The following is a 17,943-nucleotide window of genomic DNA, read 5'->3' as shown; positions in this document are numbered from 1 at the left end:
CTACATTTTTCTTGCATGTCCTACATTTTATGGAACCGTGTCCTCCTTTGTGGTTAGGACATCAGCTCAACCCTGCATGGCAGTTGAAACAGTGTCAAACTGAAATATATATATATATATATATATATATATATACTAGAGAGAGAGAGAGAGAGAGAGAGAGAGCGGGGGAGGGAGGGTATGTATGTGTATTTCTGACATATATATATATATATATATTGTCAGAAATATGTATGTGTTAATATACCTACAATATGTATGTGTGTGTGTGTGTGTGTGTGTGTGTGTGTATATATATATATATATATAATGGTATATTAACACACACATATTAGTAACCATATAAATCATATTACAGAAACACAAGACACTACAACCCACAACATCCCCCTGTATACATGTGCCCCCTTCTCAAAAAAACCCAACAAAAACGAAACAAAACAGTACATAAAGAAAAGGATAACTTAGGTCCAAAACAGACTGCAGAAATAATCCAGTTTGGGATCACTTTAACTGCCCTGGCTCAGTGCTAGGGAATCCTGGGAGTTGTAATTTATTATGGCACCAGAGCTGACAGAGAAGGCTAAATGTCTGACAAAACTACAGTTCCCAGAATTCCTTAGCACTGAGCCAGGGGAGTTAAAGCGGTCTCAAACTGGATGATTTCTGCAGTGTGTTTTGGACCAAATCTTGACTTCCCATTTGCCAAGACAAACAGGGCATCCCTTTATGAGTGTTTCCCAAAGAGTGGTTTTCTAGGCTTTTGGACTTCAACTCCCAGAAGCCCTGACCAGCTTGGCATACAGTCAGGAATTCTGGGAGCTGAAGTCCAAAACGTCTGGAGGACCAATCATTTGCCACAGTCCTTCTCAAACTGCAGTGTAGGTGCATGACTTCTTGTGTCATGAATACAGCAATGACTGTTCTTTCAGTTTTCCCTCCATTTTGTAATGTCTTGTCCTCCTTTACAGATAGGACATCTGGTCACTCTGTGTGAAGGAAAGCGCAGGAAGAAAGAAGAGGAGGGCAACTATAAGCTGCCACTAGAGTCTGGAGGGACTCTGAAGGAGGGACTAGTGGTCACCTTTCACTCCTCCTCCTGGAGGACCTTGGTGTTGTGTGGCGTCAAGTCATTTCTGACTTATGGTGACCCTAAGGTGACCCTGTCCTGGGGTTTGCTTGCCAAGGTTTCTTCAGAAGGGGCTTGCCATGGCATCCTCTGAGGCTGAGAGAGTGTGACTTGCCCAAGGTCACCCAGTGAGTTTCCATGGCCAAGGCCAGATTCGAATCCTGGTCTCCAGAGTTGTAGGCTGCTGAAACCACTAACTCTTAAGAAGGACCAGGTACCGCCAAATGGAGCACGTTGAAGATATATATATATATATATATATGGACGTGACCCAAGCAAAGCTGAAAACACTCATAGAAATGTTAAAATTTAAAGATATAGCCATGTTTAGGATCAGTATGTAAAGAGGTCTTGGGGCACTTTTGAGACTCACTGAAAGAAAGAAGTTGGCAGCAGGAGCTTTCCTAGACTTAAGTCTACTTCCTCAGTGCATTGAGTGGAGTGGAAAGCCAAGGACAGACCTATGTATGCCATTGGTGTGTGAGAATGTCCATTCAAATCCCAAGTCCTTTGGGTATGGAGATGAAGCGGCAAACTGGAATTTGCTGGATTCACCACTTGGAGTAGATGTGCCACTTCATCTCCAGACACAAAGGACTTGGGATTTGAATGGGCATTCTTCTCACACACTCATGACATATACAGTATATGTCTGTCCCTGGCTTTCCACTCCACCAAATATATCTGAGGAAGTAGAGCGAAGTCTACAAAAGCTCATGCTGCCAACTTCTTTCTTCTAGTAACGTAGAAAGATCTTGTAGCATGTAATATCTCTGTGTAGAGAGATCTTGCAGCACCTTTGAGACTGAAAGAAAGAAGGTGGCAGCATTCGCATCTGAGGAAGCTGACTGAGGTCTACGAAAACTCCTGCTGCCACCTTCTTTCTTTCAGTGAGTCTCAAAGGTGCTACATGATCTCTCTCTACTTATTATTATTATTATTATACCCAAATGCATCTGAGGAAGTAGACTTAGATCTAGGAAAGCTCCCGCTTTCTTCCAGTGAGTCTTAAAGGTGCTACAAGGTCTCTCTAGTCTACCTATTGATCCCGCAGCCTCGCAGGGCTACTACATCTCGGAGTACTATCCTCCCAGGGGCTACAAAAGTGTCTTGATATTAAACCCGACTTCCAAATGAAGGAGGGTTGCGCATTCCTCCCGGGCAGGAGGCGGGAAAGGAGGACGTGTCCGGGAAAAGGAGGACCTGGGGAGGGGGTCTGAGGGAGAGGCACTGCCCCTTGCGGAGGGGGCGGGTCTCCTTCTCCTCCTCCTCCTTCTCCGTGGAGCGCAACAAGGCAAAGGCGCAAGGAAGCCCAGCCAGGAGGGCGAGCAGTTGCTGGCGGAGCGCCGTCGAAGCGGCGGTGGCGGCGGCGGGAGCTTGGGGAGCCTTCCTCTTCCTCTTCCTAATCCTCCTCCTCCTCCTGGCTGGCCCCCTTGTCGGCCCCTTGGGCCCCCCCAGAGAGCTGCTCCTGGCCCGGGCAAGAGGAGCCCCTGAGGCTGGAGAGCTGGGCACCCCCACTCTCCCCAGCAAGTGGCGAGGAGGAGGCGGGCATGCCGGGCTTTGGCGTCGGGCGGCCGGGGCGGCCTTCCTCCTCCTCTTCTTCTTCCTCCTCCTCCTCCTCCTCAACATGGTCCTGGACTTCGGGAGCGGATGCCCTCTCCTCCTGGCTTTCTCCCCGGAGGACCCCCGGCAGCAGGGAGCAGCAGCAGGGACCATGATCGCGGGATCCCTGCACCCCCCGCGCTTAGGGTTAGGCGGCAAGCTCCTGCAAGGGGTCACCTCCATTCCCAGGGACGGAGCAGCGGCGGGACTAGGAGTAGCTACTAGTGGGAGTAGCAGCCCCGGCCCCAGCGGCAGCCCCTCCGGGGACCCCTCGGCGGCGTCGGCGGGGGTCTTCGGCAACGCGACGGAGCCCTGCGGGGAGCAGATCCTGAGCTACGGCCCCCTGGAGAAGGTGGTGATCGGGGCGGTGCTCTCGCTGCTGACCCTGCTGACCGTGGCCGGCAACTGCCTGGTGGTCATCTCGGTCTGCTTCGTCAAGAAGCTGCGGCAGCCCTCCAACTACCTGATCGTCTCGCTGGCCCTGGCCGACCTCTCGGTGGCCCTGGCCGTCATGCCCTTCGTCAGCGTCACCGACCTCATCGGCGGCCGCTGGGTCTTCGGGCGCGCCTTCTGCAGCGTCTTCATCGCCATGGACGTCATGTGCTGCACCGCCTCCATCATGACCCTCTGCCTCATCAGCATCGACAGGTCAGCCCCCCAGTCCTCCCTGGGCCCCTGGGATGAGTGCGAGCGGGAGGGCAAGAGAGGACCTCCAGGGGTCTTCTTCGCCTCCAGCTGCCCCAGGAGCTCCTCTGTGTGTGTCGGGGGGGGGGGGGGGAGAGGAGCCCCAGGGCCAGGGGACTGCTTTGGGTCCAGCTCTCCCAGGAGCTCCTCGCTGGCTCCCTATGATGTGTCAGGGGGAGAAGAGAGGACTTCCCAAGGGGCCTCTTCACCTCTAGCTAACCCAGGAACTCCTCTTTTGTGTTGTATGTACAGTATGGGAGTGTGAGGAGGAGAGGAGAGGAGAGGACCTCCAGGGGGCTCCTTTGAGCTCAGTTGAGGGGGAGAAGAGGACCTCCCAAAGAGCTTCTTCACGTCCAGCCAACCCTCCTCCTTGGCTCCCTGTGCTGCTGAACATAGAGGTGTGGGAGAAGAGAGCACCTTCCAGAGGGCTTCTTCATGTCCAGCTAACCCAGGAACGCCTCACTGGTTCGCTATGATAAAATGCTTGTGGCTGGGCAGCTGGGTATAAGGGGACCTCCCAAGGGGCTTCATCCTGTCCAGTTAACCCAGCAACTCCTCCTCTGTGTGAGGGGGAGCTCCTCCCTGGCTCCATATGGCAAATATGTGTGGGTGGGGGTATTGGTGTGGATGTGAGGGGACCTCCCAAGGGGCTTCTTTACCTCCAGCTAACCCAGAAGGTCCTTGAGTGTGAGTGTGAGGGGGAGAAGCCCCAAGGCCAAGGGGCTTTTTCATATCCAGCTAACTGACCTTACTGGCTCCCTATGATACGAGTGTGTGTGTGTGTGTGTGTAAGGGGAGAAGAGAGGGCCTCCCAAAGGGCTTCTTCACAGTCAGTTCCTCCATGTGTGTATGGATGTGTGGCATGTGTGTGTGTGAGAGAGAGGTTGCATTCATACATGGAACATCATGCATGTATGAAAGAACTCAGGTCCTGGTTTGTTACTCAGCCACGACCTCCTTCTCGGTGGAGCCATGTAAAAGTCTACCTTTAGATAATCAATAGGGTGCCAAAGACAATTTCACGCATATGTAGCTGAAGAGAACTTGGTTTGGTATCCTGACCACTTGGAAGCAGGGGTTAATTTAAATGAATGGTTTGTTGCTGTGTGCCTTCAAGTCTTTTCCAACTTATGGTGACCCTTATGGTAAGATTTTTTCAGAGGAGGTTTGCCCTTGCCATCCTCTGAAGCTGAGAGCATGTGACTTGCCCTTGCTCACTCAATGGGTATATATGGTCGAGCAGGGAATCTAAGTCAGGGTCTCCAGAGTCTTAATCCAGTGCTCAGACCACTGCACCATGAACCATAGGTTGCTTGAGTGGATTAATTAACCAGCTTCAACATCACTGATCACTGTATTTTGGTTTTTTAGTGTTAACAATTACAATCTTAAGAGTGATTTCCAATCCATTTATAGGGCAGCAGTTATGGTCTCTTAGTAATTGTGAAGGACTCAAGAGGAATTCACATAAGATCCTTGTATTCTAGAGTAAGTTGTGAGTCGAACCTGCTTTAAAAATATTGTCGAAGCGATCTATCCATGTCCTTTACAGATTCAACAGAGTTGTTTTTTATAGCCACTCTCTGGCTATATAAATTTGTTGTTGTTGTGTGCCTTCAAGTTGTTTCTGACTTATGCCAAACTGAAAGCAAACCTTTTCTTGGCAAGTTTCTTCAGAGAGGGTTTGCCACTACCTTCCTCCAAAGCTGAGAGACTGTGACTTGCCCAAGCTCACTCAGTGGGTTTTCATGGCCAAGAGGGCATTCAAATCCTGGTCTCCAGTGTCATATACTATTACAGTATTATGACTTTGGCAAAATGCTGTATTGTCCATGGTATACTTTTACTTCACCTAGTCTCCAAGCTAGCTGAAATGAAACATTTCTGAAGTAGATTTCACTGAATTTACAAAATATAAAAACATTTTAAACTGGAGAAATAGAAGAGACAGAAATGATCTTGATTTAAAGAACTGTTAGTAAAAAGCTAAATTGTGGAACCAAATGCTTGAAGTATGTCTTACATCCCTAGAAGCAGTCAGTCTTATAACTTGCATCTTAACTGCTATCCTTGAAATATTTTACTTTTGCAAATTCTACATAGAGAGCAAGGTGATGTTTATTTCTTACCTTCCTATTTCAAGTTCCCTCTGTCAAATTACACTGACTAGGATACCAAGATGCCAAGAGAGACACTAGGATGAAATCAAGCGATACACACACAGAGGTTCTCTAAAGTTTGAATGGAGTAGTAAAGTGTGTGGCAGAAGCTGAGAAGCTGATTCCAAAACCATTCCAGCAGGGGTCTCTTTTGTATTGTTTATTTTTGCCTGGAAGAATGTGAAGGTTAGGCAAAAAGGGATCGTTGATGGGGGGAAAGGAAATACCATTTTTAGCTCAAGTACAGCCAGATGTATGCCACTTTATTTATTTATTTACTTTATTTATATGCCACCTTTCTCCCAGGACAGGACCCAAAGTGGCTTCCAGAACACCAAATTAAAAAGTTTACAAAAAGTTTTAAAACTGATTTAAAATCCCCACACTAGAGCACTATAAAACTGTTTAAAAATCATACAAAAGTTAAAATCTATCAAACTCTGCTAAACAAACAGAATTTCTATATGAGTTGAATCTCCCTTGTACAAAATACTTGGGATCAGAAGATTGTTTGGGGATTTTGGAATAACTGTAATAGTTGTTACTGTGTGCCTTCAAGTCATTTCCAACTTGTGGCAACCTTAAGGCAACCCTATCATCAGATTTTCTTGCCAATATTTGTTCAGAGATTGCTTATATGTACATGTACAGATGAGAGCCAGCATGGTGTAGTGGTTTAAGCATTGGACTGTGACTCTGGAGATCAGGGTTTTATTCCCCACTGGGCCATGGAAACCTACACATGACCTTGCGCAAGTCACACACTCTCAGCCCCAGAAAACTTGGTCATAGATTCACCTTAGGTTCTCCATAAGACTTGAAGGCACACATCAACATCGTAATTAGATATTTGGGAGGCTACACATGAAATTCATTCACGGTTCATATACACCTTCTACATATAGCCGGAAGGTAACTTTATAAAATGTTTTAAATAATTTTATGCATGAACCATCAGAAAGCAAAGGTTTCTCAGGCACCCATGAAAAACGTTTTGGTTTTTGGAGTATTTCTGATTTCAGAATTCCAGATAAAGGAGATTGAGCCTGTATAACAATGTTCTAAATAAGGTATTTCTTCTGGTGTTGTTGTGACTGTCAGCTTGATTCTGGGCAGAGTTAGACACCTCTATTGAATTTGACAGGGTCCAGTCTGGATAGGATTGCAGTCTGGCATAGCTGTTTGTCCTTGAACATTTTCAAATGTGCAGAAGCAAAATATGACACTTCTTGAGTTCATTCCCATTAATGAACTGATTGATCAGAAATGTTAAGCCAGGGTGGGGAATCCCCAGGTATGGTTGAACTGCACCTCTCGCCATCTCTCACCATTGGCTACAAAGCCTCCAGCTATTTGGAGTAGCTGTCTCTGGTGGCTCTCTTGTCTTTGGAGTGGCCAGTCCATTCTGAGTTGTAGTCTTAATTCTAAAGGAGCTGTCCAAAGTTCTAAATCATATATCCTAAATAGGTTCAATCCCATGGACATGTCTTAAAGGTGCTGCTTGCTTCCATGAAAGCAACCAACTTGCCACCCCACGGATGATTCAAACCTTTGAGTACCTTTGACACTCACACTTGGTGGTTAATAATGCTTACCATGATAGCTAAGGAAAGAATACACGCTATTGTCATTGTGAAGAATATCTTGGCACAGCAATCTATTTTTGCCATTTACTATTTATTAATTGCCACTTTGTTAACTAGAAATCCCAACATTTGGGATCCCATGCAAACAGTTTGCATTTTGATAGAGAGTAAAAGGGTTGGAGAGTGAACTTTTCTATTGAAAGGAGGCTGTTCTTTCTCTTTCTCTTCAGTGATAGTGTTCACCTCTGATTTGAATTTTAGCAGAAGTGGCAACATTGTTAATGAGAAAAGGCTTAACATTTGTCTTATGGTGACCTATAAGGTTCCTATAAGGTTCCCCCTGCTCTGATGGAGATTCTCTATACTGGGCTGGCACAAGACATTTTGTAGCCTGAGACAGAACAGAAAATGTGTCTTCTCTTTCTCTTGTCCCCTCTCCTCTAAGATGCACAGTACCTAAAGCCATCCAGGTTACTTTGGCAAAGGCGAAAGAAGCATCCAACAAGTGACATTCCACAAACATTCTAAACTGAAGAACTGACCATGCATAGTAATGACAGTCTTTATTTTGTTGATTTCCTTCAGACCAAGGAATAGGGAATGGGGATTCCCTTGAGATCTACAACATGAGCAGAGTATACCTCATCTCACAGTTGTCTGCAGTTATTGACCACAGAAAACACCAGAGGCTTCTAACTGGGGACTTCATTTGTTGTGGTCAGAGGAGTCTGCTGCTATATCCAGTCAGTGATCAGAATTAACAGCACTATTCTACTTTCCTGTGTGTTTCTCACTTCTCCAATTGAGAAAGCCGAGCAAGGGCCTGGCAGACTCCCCCCCACACTAATGCAGGGGGGAAAGTTTGTGAGAAAGGGACAGGCCTCTCTAGAATCCTTTGAAGGCCTAAATGGAGTACCTCTGTGGTACAAACTACATCTGGGGACCAAAGGGTCGCCTTGTCATAATGGGAGGAACAGAACTGCTTGTATAAATGTGCATCAGGAGCAGTGACATCATTGTCTTACACTGAAGGTGAATCTATGGCTGCTGGGGGCATAGTGGTCATGTTGCAAGGCTGTGGCTTTGGGGTAAAATCCTGCAGTTCCCATCAGTATGTATGGGCTAAACAGCTTGGTCATAACAAAATCCCTCAATGATATGGAAGCAAAGGAGAGAAGAAATAAGAGACAGAAAAATCCTCCCTCTTAATGTTATTCTTCTGAAATGGAGCTTTGCCACCAAAACTGGGCGCCAGAAATTTGTGGTTTGAACAGTTACTGTATGGAAAATCTTCTAATTAAGTAGAAAGGAAGGAAAATGTTAGCCAGTGCTGGCAGAGAAGAGTATGATAATGCTTGCCAACAGTGCAGTTGTTTTTTAAATTTGTGTAAATAGTGTGGTGTAGTGGTTAGAGTATTGGACTACAAGCTCAGGGGACCAGGGTTTGAACCCCACTCAGGCATGGAAACCCACTGGGTAACCATGGGCAAGTCACACTCTCTCAGACTCAGAGGAAGGCCCTCTGAACAAATCTTGTCAAGAAAACCGTTCACTTTGGGGTTGCCAGAAGTTGAAAATGACTTGAAGGCACACAACAACAAATAAACATTACTTGTTTGAAAGAGGGGAGAGTCTTAAACAATAAAACAAACTGATGACTTCTTTTTTATTAGTTATTGTAATACATGAGTGCTTATGCTATTCCTACATTAGGAGGAACATCTTGATATTTAGAGCTTTTAAATGGTGGAAAGGCCTACCACTTCATGGGGGTGTGTGGCTTTTCCTTTGTAGAAAAAAAAATTAAAACACATTTTGGATGGCCATCTGTCAGGAGTGCTTATTTCTTGATTTCTTGTATGAGTAGAGGTTTACTCTTGATGGTCCCCTTGATTCTTTGAACTCCTGAGCTACATTCATTGGGTCCCAGGAAGTCCCAGAACCCTGAACCAGCCTCAGTCTTAGGACACAAAACCTAAAATAAATTCCATATGATTTTAAGATTCCAAACACATGAAGAGAGTCTTGCAATATGGGTTCCACAGAATTTCATCCAAAAGAAACAAATTCCAGACAGTGTGTCACATACAGTTCTTCAGAAGAAAGTAACTTTTTCAAGCCTTTTTCAATAACCAATCAGGCTGTAGCTGGTTGACAACCTAATAAGAAGGCTTCAGGCAGTCCTGCCCAGGCACTTGATACTGGCAGCCTGCTAGTTCTTCCATAATACTTGCACCCATAGGTCCTTCATTTTCTGTGCCTCACAGCATGTTATCTCCTTCTCTCCTCTTTCCCACAGAAATCTTTAATTCTTCCCATCTACCCTGTCCTTCAGTCCCATGATGTGGCTGAGACAAGAAAAGGGCAATCTTTACTTGTGTTCTCCACCCATTTATATACCATTGACTCCCTTTTTTGCTTCTTGTTTTGCCTTAAGGACAGGCACATAGAATGGTGATTTCAGTGACTCAAGAGTCCTTTGTCATTTTTAGTACAAATTTAGTTGCTAGCATTCCAGTCTAGGAAGCTCAGGTACCATTAACCACATATGGCTTCTTGTTCTTTTTCTCTCTCTTTTAAATCTTCACCGTACGTTCATGGTGTTTTAAGGCATTACTGATGTGCATCTGCTTTGCATTCTGTGTGCTGCAGAGTCCAGACATCTGTGTAGCAATGATGCTATTTGGGTGAAGAAATGGAGAATTTTGGAGAGGATTAACAAGGATTTAAACACATGCATGCATACACATACAATGCTGCCAAAATGAAGAATGCTGGAGGCACAGCCCAATTTTGAAACTAAAAACAAGTTTCTGGTTCATAAAACTCCAGTTCTAAGTGTTTGTCATTTCAGATTCTAGTCTGAAATTTCCCCCACATTGCCTGGAACGGGTGGGCACTTCAGCAAGTCCAGGCATTCTTTTCATGGATCTAATAGCCCCTGGGATTTAATAGCCCCCTTGAATCCCATTTTGTGAGAAAGATAGGATAGAAATCCAATAAATAAATCAAATTTGGAACTCTTCCTGCATCACTGTTGCTGAATATTGGTGACAACCAGGAAAAAAACAGCAAAAACTGAACCTCTGTGGTTCAATCTGGGAGCAGATTGCAAAAATGGCCTTGGTGGGTCATTCTTGCTCTCACAATGACTCAGCAAGGATACAAAGGGTGAAAGATCCCTAAGGTAGACTGTTCCTAAATAGTTTAGAGCTTTCTGTGTTGATAGCAAAACCTTAAACTTGCCTATTTAGCTTATCAGTATACTGTAATTCTTTTTGCAGAGGTGGAATGTGCTCTCAAAAGCAAGCGTCTGTGAGCAACCGCTCAGATGCAATTTGCATTTTCTAAATCAAACCCAGCAATATTCCCACAGTAACCCAGTGTCAAGATTACCAGAGTTTGGACCGCTGTGCCCACATTATCACAGAACTAGGAATAGGAAGATTTCTTATTCTTGTTTTTGTGTTTCTTTGACTCTTCCCTGTAGTTTCTTCTTGTCCTTGTTTTTATCACATTTGTGGGACTTTGTGGAAAATTTTTGCATGGAAATTCGTACACACCTTGTAATGCATTGCCTCTAACATCTGCACACATTTATGTAATTTATCAATTTCCCTCTTTTGTCTACAGCATGTTTATGTGCATTTTTTCAATTGCATGCATTTTAGCTGTTTGCCTTATTAAATATGCCTGTTGCTTTATGTACATTTTATTCCTTTTAAATGCCCCAGAAACATCACAATTGTGTTAATTCTTCTCACAGTTAGTTTAAGTGTCATTCAAACAGTGTTGAATGAAAGAAAATTGCTTTTCATCTGGCCATAGCTAATAGCGTCACTTGAGCCTCCAGTGACAACAAGCAGATTCAGGAACACAGTGACATGACATACTGTATGTCTTGCCTGTGAACCTATGGTGACCCCATGAATTTCATAAGGAATCCTCAGAGGTGGTATTTCCAGTTTCCTCTCTGAAATATAACCTACAGCATATTCCTTGGCAGTCTCCCATCCAAATACTAACCAGTACTGACCCTGCTTTGCTTCCAAGCAGTTTGCCATTGCTCTTCCTTAGAAAAAAGATGGAGGAATGAACCACTTGGGTGTATGCAAGACATTGTGAAGAGGATACTACTATTTTACAGTAACACAGTTGATTTTTTTTAAAAGAGCAAGTGTTTTCATTTTGTACATTGATTAAAAAGAAATAACAAGGTGAAATGGCATTTGTGAGATCTTTGGAATTAGTAAATACCATGATATGGCACGTTGGGATGAAATATTTAGCAATATACCAAATTTCTGTGCTGCCTGGTAGTTATTAAATACTTTGTTTTGGCTTTGATTAGTGAATTGGAATTTCTTCCCCTTTACAGAAACAGGTACTGAAACAAAAGGGACATAGGCAAGGAAGTGGAATGATTTCCCACCCTCAGCCTTAGATTAATTCCTCTTCTGGATTAATTCCTTTGGCCCCCTCCTTCCTTTTTCCTCCCTTTGGGTTAATAATCAAGTTTTACAGTTTTAAATGTGAGCCAATTTTAAATTTAGTTTATTAAACACAATCCTGGGAAAAGACTATTAAAAACTGGAAAATGAAGCCTGGGAAGTGCTGACAAGGTTTTTGATGTGCAAAAAAGGATCTCTGCACTTCTGAGAAATCTCTTTTATTTGCTTTACGTGCCTGGCTTCATCCTAGAGCTTTGGAGAGCTACAGCAAGTATGAGAGATATTTGGTGAAGTGCCACACCTCTCTTCTAGGTCTTTGGGGAGCACCTTCTTTCTCCCTGTTGCCCCACAGTTATTAAAAACTGTCAGAAGGGCCCTTGAAGACTCCAGCAGCAGCTTCTGGCATTGCTGTGTGTGTTACCCTTTAAATGTGGGAGGGTTTTTTTTTTTGTTTTTGTTTTTTTTTTTTGCTGTTCACCTCATGGATGAAATCCAAGCCTTTTGGGTGGTTATGGGAGTTGGGGAGAAGGTCTTTTAGGAATTCATAAGATTTACTTTTACTTTTCCGGCATCTTATGAACCACTCTGCCACTTTTGAATGGGCTACCCAGCATGTCTCAGAATGTTTATAGGCAAATGCACATTCTCATTTGTCAAGTTTTTTTGTTTTTATTTGTCATGGAGTTGACTTTGACTTATTGACTGCCAACTTGGGTTTTCAAAACACAGGGCTATGGCTTCCTTGATTGAATCTATCCACCTGCAACCCCAGTTTCTCAGTTTTCCTGCTGCCATCCACTTTACCAAGCATTATTGTCTTTTCCAGTGAACTACATCATCTCATGAGATGTCCAAGTACAGCAACTTCAGTTTAGTTATTGTCCTTCCAATGAGGTTCAGGCTTGATTTGCTCTAGACCATTCAGTTTCTCTGGACAGAATTGTTAAAGTCGGGGCTAGATGATAGAAGATGTACGTAATCTTCAGTGTCATGAATCTTCACGGTTCTCCTCCATCCTCCTCTCAACAGTGCATACTACTACTACTACTCTACTAAATTTATTTATATCCCGCCCCATCTGCCCTCAAGGCAATTGGGCAGCTTATAGCATTAAAAACTATAAAATCAATCCCCCAACCTCCCTCCCTTAAAATAGAATTAAACATTTTACACTTTAAAAACATATTAAAAGTAATAACACTTTAACCAATAGATAAAAAACAAACAACAACAATAAAACAAAGCAAACAGCAAACGGGATCATCCATTACATTCTCTCTTTGGAGGCCACAATGGATTGATCCCATTGCTGTTTGCTTGTCTATTGTTGTTTGTTTGTTTTTTCTGTGGTTATTTTTTTTTCTTTTAATATGTTTTAAAGTGTAACATGTTTAATTCTATTTTAAGGGACGAAGGGTTGGAGGATATGATTTGTATAAATGTATACATTACTATACTGTTTAGTCGAGGAAGCCCCATGCAATCCATCATGCTCCACGAAAAGGCTATAGATTGCAACAACAACATCTGGATGTTTGGTGGCCCTATGCTTTCTACATTTTTCAAACCTAGTATCCTTTGACAATGCTAGTGATGATTGCAGGATTATAGCTTTTAAAGTGTATGCAGTTCTTATATACATTGGCCTGTTACAGACAGGCAAAAATAAGCTGCTTCGAGTCACTTGAGGTATGGTTTCAATTATGCCTAGCATCCTAAGTCCAAGCCACACCAAAGCCCTGCTCGTCCTAGGATCTGGAGTGGCTTTGGTGTGTGCTTCTGGACTCTTAGGTGCATGCATCATTGAAATACCATACCTCCAAGTGACTCGAAGCCGCTTTATTTTGGCTGTCTGTAACTGGCCATAGATGTTTTTGGCAAGTCCACCAGCATAAACATTGTTTTGATGACTGCGGGATTCTGGGCTCTGGGCAATTGTCATATGTAACTGTTCCCATCTGGATGTGTATCACTGTTCAGCTACTTTTATTACTGCTGAACCCTTCTTTACTTCCTCACTCTACTCAGGGTTTCCCTCTCTTTTCTATGTCCCACACCCTTTAGAAATGTTTGATTAATATTGCCACCTACCACAGTTGTTTACCTTGCATGCCACTGAATGATGACACAGGTTTTGTCCTAAAGCTGTGTTCTTAAGCTGGTCAATCACAGAACATATGGCAAAGTTTCACTGAATTCAGATTACTTATTTCTGAGTAAACATGATGAAGGTTTGCTGCAGCCGGGCTGGGAACCTCTAGCCTCAAGCCAAATCTGGCTTTTTAGTGGTCCCATCTGGATCATTGTATGGTTCCAGATGTCTGCTTTGTCTTCCTCACAAGACATTTGGTCCCCAGAAAATCTTGTAATGGAATCCTGTTCTTGTGAGTTGGATCCTGCTAAATGATGATATGATCTTCCTTTTCAAGAGGGACAATATGCTTCCCTAAGGGATCCCAAGGAGAAAAAAAAATGGCTCAGAATATATTTGCATAATATGTACTCATCTCTCAGTGAAGAGAGCTTCACAGAGACTTGTGAAAGTGAGGGGAAGCGGGAGAAGAGTAAAAGAAAAGACGGCAGTTAATTTAGCCATTATACTTATTAAAACAGTGAATATGTAATTGGTGCCTGGTCGGACTTGGAACGCATGTATCCGTTGTAAGGCGCCTTCAATTTGTCTTTTCTATCACAGGGGTCTATTTTCATAATATTTTTGGGGATATAGCCACCTCCTGGCACTGGCTTAGTATTCAAGAGTTTACATGCTTATTTATCATTTACAAGATGTGAATCTGAGAACTCTATAATGAACTTCTGTTCCCTTAGGGTTGACCAGATTCTGAAAGGATGCCCATACTTTGCAATAGTAGAACCATTCTCGTGTCTGGCATATAATTGTAAAATACTCTTTGGTTGCCCTCGAGGTGCTGGTGAATGCTTTAATCATACTAAAGCAGTCCATTCTGCTTGTTCATAAGCTACCAGGGATTTCTGAGGTTCTTTATGGGGTTCACCCATCAGATATAGAGTTTTCAGTGTTGATGGAGATATTGCCCAAATGGGTGCAGGGAAAGAAGTATTATGTAAGCAGCCTGGTCGATAGGATAAAAAACTCTGAAAGGATCATATGAGTGGGCTACAATTGTTACAATGGGGCCGTTGAAGGACACCACACACACACACACCTCCAGTTGTTTAGGGCCAAGTTGATGATTCAAGTTTCTTGATTTGATTTTACCAGGTCATATGTGATGACCCCGTTTGGATTGGAATCTGAATTGAAATTTGAAATCAATGCTCATACTTCCAAAAGTTGCCGTTGGAAATCACAACAACACCATGTGTATTTTTTCACATAAGTATATAAATCAGACAAATTTAGAAGATTAGTCTATCGTTTTTATGCTCCCACCGTTAAATTTGCTAACGTGTATGCTGCTATTTTGCACTCAGTACTGTTGTGTGCTATAGCGTGCAGCTAAAGCACAAAGGTTTTAAAACAGTACACTTATTTTACATGAAGAGTCAGACAGATAAAAAAGAAAATATAAACACTTAACAATGCAGATCAAAGTAATATCAAACCTCTCATAAAAAACAAGGGCCAGAAATTGTTTGTGAAGCAGGCAGGCATGGTTTAAGGCAGGGGTGGACAACGGGACGGCTAGAGGAGCTGCATTAGCCCCCCGGAGACCTTCTAAGGACTGTACTTTTGTGTGTATGTGGTGTGTTGTGTGCCTTCAATTCATTTCCAAACTTATGGTGACCCAAGGTGAAGTTGTCATAGGTTTTCTTTACACAGATTTGTTCAGAGGAGGTTTGCCATTGCTTCCACTAGGTTGTGGCCAGCGCATGGGCTCCCATAAAAATAACAATGAAAATGTTGTTTGCTTCCAAATGCCTTAGGGGTTATTAGGACCTGGTTTCAAAATGTTCTTGCTTAGCCTAAAGTGGCCCAGGGTGTGCACAATTTATGGGAGATATTCCATGCACCACACTCCTATTGGTATTTTGGAACATTTTGGGGGAACTTGTGCAAAAATTATGTTTTTACCCCTATGGGGACAGGTAACTCCATTAGATAATGGAATTGCATCCTGCCCCTGGCATGCATTTAGAACTTGTGGAGTATAAAGCATTTTTGGGGGAAAATATTGTAGCCTTGGGACTGCATGTGGTGATGCAGCATACTTTGCCATTCTGGTTAAAGGATGAGGCAAGTGTCTCAACCTTATAAAATTATGACTAAAAATCACAGAGAGCAACAAAATGCTTAGAGAAATAAACACTCCTCTTCAAAAAAAAAAAGATGGAATAACTGGAGGATGTTAAAGAAGAGTGAAGATTTAATGCTGGTAGATGAAGGAAGAAAACAATACAGGTTACAGTAGTTATAGATTGCTTACTAAGCTCTAGCAGAGCTCTTTAAAATGTTTCTACATATAACGGGAATCAGTGAAAGAGAAAAACTGGACAGTACTGTTGAGATTCTTGCTTCGATTGAAGGCATGAATTTCAGTGACAAAGTCGAGTGGAGAATGTGACTTTCCCAAGATTCATCCACTGGGTTTCCATGATTCAACACTGGACTCCAGAGTTCTAATCCATGCTCAAACCATGATCCATGTTTGTTTTATTGCCTGTTGCACCATGTTTAGAGATCCATATTGTTGTTTTTCATTTTCTATTTTGGTGTCTGAATGAAAAATAGGTCTGCTCAATTTGGCTTGATTTGATCCATTTTGCACTGATCGAGACAATATCTCAGACTTCTGATTCTGGCCTGACCAGACAAACCTGATCAGCTCATTTTGGGATTTTATCAAATTGGTTGAGCACCTCATAAAAATGTACCCAAGAGAAAGTTTAGGTAATTGTTACTATAAAACCTAACCTTCCTGTTCATGAGAAGTAGTCTAGTCTGATTACTACAACAGCAGTCTTTCTTGAGATGCACAGTTTTTTTAAGATTTAGCTGATGTAGTAATAAATAATTTTCATGCAGAACAGCAAATGAAAACACACCATGATGCTCCTGTTCTTCTCTCTCCCCCCCTCTCCATTTCATTTAGATGGGCAAGTTAGGTGCCTTGTAATTACTAGTGGATGGATCCCATGACATCTGCTGGGGTTTTTGTCCCTTAGCCCCCTGTGAATGGATGCAGGTCCCATTATATTTACATGCATAGTAAATGATTTACCTTTATATAAAATTGGCAAATCAAGGTTGCTTGTGTTGGACCTTAAATAAATATATATTTTCAAGCATATATGGTTGATATCCATGATGCAGAATCCACAGATAGGGAAGGTTGATGTAATTCGATGGTGCTGGGACCTGATAATGATGGTGATATGTTTGTTTCTCTCATAATTGCTGTATTATCTTTAATAATATAATTAAATATGGATTATTAATTTTCTTTCAGGACACAAGTGATTTAATTTGTCTCTAGACCTTGTTCTATATTCCATCAGCCTAACCATGCATTAGATTTGCAGTTGGCTTTTCCCAACCTTTTAATAAAGCAATTAAACAGGAAGGGAACTTTATATTTGACTGCTGAAACAGAAGTATATAAGAAGTATACATTTCCCCCTATGTTGATTTCCCAAATAAAGTTGTTTCCAACCACTGAAAGCTGCTGTTTTTTCCTGGGGACCAGGGGGAGAATAAGTAGGCAACTTTGGGGGGGGGGGGGGGGTGTGCCTTGGGAAAACTACTGTTTGTTTTTGTTATGTGTTTTCAAGTCAATGTGATCCTATAATTAGGATTTTCTTGGAAACTTTCTTCAGAGCAGGTTTGCCATTGCCTTTCTCTTAGGCTTGACTGAAACATTCTGGTTTGTCCAACGGTTTGTCATTGGGTTTCTGCTTGGGGCATGGGATTTGACTTTATGTCCAAACTCTCACGCCCACTTGTACTATGATGGACAAAACACCGACATTTCAAACACACTAAAAAAAAAAACCAAACAAATGCACACATACTACCCACCGTCCTGAGAGCTGATCATGGCCCTCATGTGTCATTTGAGATTTGGCCTATACCTTATAAGGTATGAATGTGGCAGCAGCCTGGGATGAATTGTTTTCAACACACTGTGTCTCATGTTACACCTCTTGCAGCAGTGAACCTGTGGGCTGCGACTCTCATTTGCCTGTATCTCTTCAATGCTGAAGCGTTGGTTGTGCGTGGAGTAAGGCTTAGTGGGAGGGGGGGTGAGCAGAAATGAGAATCCCAGGGTTTTTTATTTACATTTCAAATTTTCAACATTCAATTTTTTTAAAAAACTATTTTTTCTTTTTTTCTTTAAAACACATCACAT

The 17,943-nt window shown here is 42.7% G+C and overlaps 1 protein-coding gene across 2 annotated transcripts in view; it reads left to right on the top strand.

The window, feature by feature from the left end:
* Positions 1-2,442: 2,442 nt before the first annotated feature.
* HTR7 (5-hydroxytryptamine receptor 7) overlaps positions 2,443-17,943 on the top strand; it is a 132,727-nt gene continuing 117,226 nt past the window's right edge. For both annotated transcript variants that reach the window (XM_042456014.1, XM_042456015.1), the window contains exon 1: positions 2,443-3,379. In XM_042456014.1, coding sequence (XP_042311948.1) covers positions 2,757-3,379 — 623 coding nt within the window. In that variant the 5' untranslated portion in view covers positions 2,443-2,756. The remainder of the gene's footprint in view (positions 3,380-17,943) is intronic.

The sequence above is a fragment of the Sceloporus undulatus genome, chromosome 3 (assembly GCF_019175285.1).
Source record: "Sceloporus undulatus isolate JIND9_A2432 ecotype Alabama chromosome 3, SceUnd_v1.1, whole genome shotgun sequence".
In the NCBI taxonomy this organism is placed as follows: domain Eukaryota; kingdom Metazoa; phylum Chordata; class Lepidosauria; order Squamata; family Phrynosomatidae; genus Sceloporus; species Sceloporus undulatus.
Note: the sequence above shows the minus strand (reverse complement) of the source record. Positions and strands in the feature narration are given on the sequence as shown.